We start from the raw sequence: 2,522 nt of genomic DNA, 5'->3' as shown, positions 1-2,522 counted from the left end.
GAAGTTAAGGAAGTGACAAAAATCATTGTTATGTCTCCATACGAACCGCCGCAAGCATTTTTAATCAACTCGTGAAGAAAGTTGTCCATGTCGTCGAAAGTAGCAAGGGAGAAAACTCGACTACACGTTTCGGCCACCTGTAACAGTTCATCGTTGTCCACATTACTGCCAACTCCGACAGAAAAGATTTCAATTCCCTGTTGTTTGGCGATATTGGCAGCTGCTACTGTCTGAGCCCGGTTATTTGATTGACCTGTGCAGAGAACAAAGAAAGAAAGAAAAAAAAAAGCAGCAATGTTAACTGAGACGTAATTTGGGAAGATGGATTGAATTAAAAGGGATAAAAATAATAATTGTCGATGATTTAAGCGTTGATGAAGATGTTCATTTAATGTGTTAAACTTATGTTTATTAATGTATATCGAATTATACACATATATATACAAGATTTACACGTAGTAGGGATCGATTTCATCGAATAAGTCCCTTCCCCTTCAAATTGCTAACCTTCTGCCTAAATCAGGGATTTGAAAATGCGGCGGGCAAAAATTTCCAAACAAGGGTCCGCGGGCGGATCACAAGTTCTAAGACCCTTCAAGTTAAGACCCTTCAAGTTAAGACCCTTCAAGCTAAGACCCTTCAAGCTAAGACCCTTCAGTATGACCGCAATCCAATGACTAAAACAAGGAAGTGATAAATGGAAATTAAAAGTTAAGAATTAATAAAGACAACAAAATTAATGCATTTTTGTCGGTGTTGTGGTTAAGGCTAGGTAAGTTGCAACTTACCATCTGTAACAAGAACCAGAACCCTGGGGGCGTCCTTCATGAGTTTGGCACCATTATTCAGGCTGAAAACATCGTTGACCACAGCGTTGATTCCGGTGGAAGTTTCTGTGCCTCCGCCATTGTATCCCATCGATCGGATCTTCTGTATCATCGGATTTTTGCTGGTGAAAGCATTCAAGTAAAAGAGCACTTTGGCCGAATTGCTAAAAGTGGTGACAGACACACGGAACTGGCTGGGAGATATTGGCAGCCGGATGATGGATTTCTCCAGAAACTGCTTGACTTTGTTGTAGTTGGCTTGTCCAACACTTCCCGATTCATCCAGAAGAAATACAAGATCTGTCGGCTTCTCACAGCCTGAAATAAGACGATTCGTGTGTCAGACAATGAGAAAAAAGTGTGTGGTGTGTGTGTGTGGCGGCGGCGGGTGGCGGGGATACGACGCTACATTGGCATTCCATTCCATAATAACATCTCTCTCTCTCTCTCTCTGTTCTCCTCACTCAAAATTTATCTCTCAGTTTGTCAGTGCACCCCTATTTTTCTCTCTCTAACCCACATACATACATACATACATACATACAAAAGGGACATCTGTGCATCAGTAATGAGGAGTTTGCGAATCCTGTCCCCAAGAAACACTTTCAGCTTCATCCCTTTTATTATTGGGGAAACAGGATCCATACCATCCGGCCAGGAGCAAACTATGGCTGAACTTGGGTTCTTGGGGAGGGAAAGCAAATCCTTAATTCGTACACTACAAACGATCACAATATCTGGGACCATAAAGATCCTTAAGATTTAAAGGATGACGAATGAAACAAAATGCTTTCTTTCACAATCTTGCTTCCAAGCGGATGACCGGTGAAAGTTTATTGTAAATTAAAAAGAGAAAGAAAGCATGCATGCATGCATACATACACACATGCATACATACACACATGCATACATACATACATACATGTACACATAATACACATACATACACACATACGTGCATACATACAGATAGATACACAAACAGACTTACTGACTGACACTCGACTGGCTGCTTCTCTGAACTTGTTGTTACTGGTGGCTCCTGGATGGAAGTAATGTCGCCAAACGCTTTCTTGGCTGGTCACGTCACCGGCAATCGGTTTTCCCCGCAGTTGCAGGTACAGGTAAGTAGCTAAACCGGAATACAAAGGTTTCATTAGATCCGACCATTTGGTCTGTGACCAGTTGATGTTGAATGCTTGCAGAATCTTTTTGCACGGTGCAGCCAACACGCCGCTGCACGTTCTTACTACATTGTATTGCTTTTCAGTGATCTAGGGAAGAAGAAGAAGAAAAAGTAGTAGTAGAAGAAGAAGAAGAAGAAGAAGAAGAAGAAGAAGAAGAAGAAGAAGAAGAAGAAGAATGGCAAGAAAAGCCCCTACATGGTAAATACTGGGCTAAACTAAATGCAAAAGAAATAGACAGAGAAAAATTCCAGCAATGGTTGAGAAGCTCAGGACTCAAAGTAGAGACTGAAGGATTTTTAATTGTAGCGGAAGACCAAAGCATCCCCATAAGTGGAGTAAACAAGTAAACATGATGGTTATGTAGTGTTACTGCCGGGGCACCCCAGTGCGAATGCCAGGCCTACCAGGGAGTACAAAAAATCGAATGCACAGTGAATGGAAGGCAATGGAACTGTTTGAAATTACTGAACCAACAAACAAACAAGCAAACATGCAAACAAACAAACCT

The 2,522-nt window shown here is 41.5% G+C and overlaps 1 protein-coding gene across 1 annotated transcript in view; it reads right to left on the bottom strand.

The window, feature by feature from the left end:
• LOC106878459 (uncharacterized) overlaps positions 1-2,522 on the bottom strand; it is a 10,162-nt gene that overhangs the window by 4,567 nt on the left and 3,073 nt on the right. The window contains exons 2-4 of the mRNA XM_014927674.2: positions 1,819-2,101; positions 789-1,145; positions 47-253 (exon numbers count right to left, since the gene is read on the bottom strand). Of these exons, the coding sequence (XP_014783160.1) occupies positions 47-253; positions 789-1,145; positions 1,819-2,101 (847 nt within the window). The remainder of the gene's footprint in view (positions 1-46; positions 254-788; positions 1,146-1,818; positions 2,102-2,522) is intronic.

Source organism: Octopus bimaculoides, chromosome 20 (genome assembly GCF_001194135.2).
Source record: "Octopus bimaculoides isolate UCB-OBI-ISO-001 chromosome 20, ASM119413v2, whole genome shotgun sequence".
Taxonomy (NCBI): Eukaryota; Metazoa; Mollusca; class Cephalopoda; order Octopoda; family Octopodidae; genus Octopus; species Octopus bimaculoides.
Note: the sequence above shows the minus strand (reverse complement) of the source record. Positions and strands in the feature narration are given on the sequence as shown.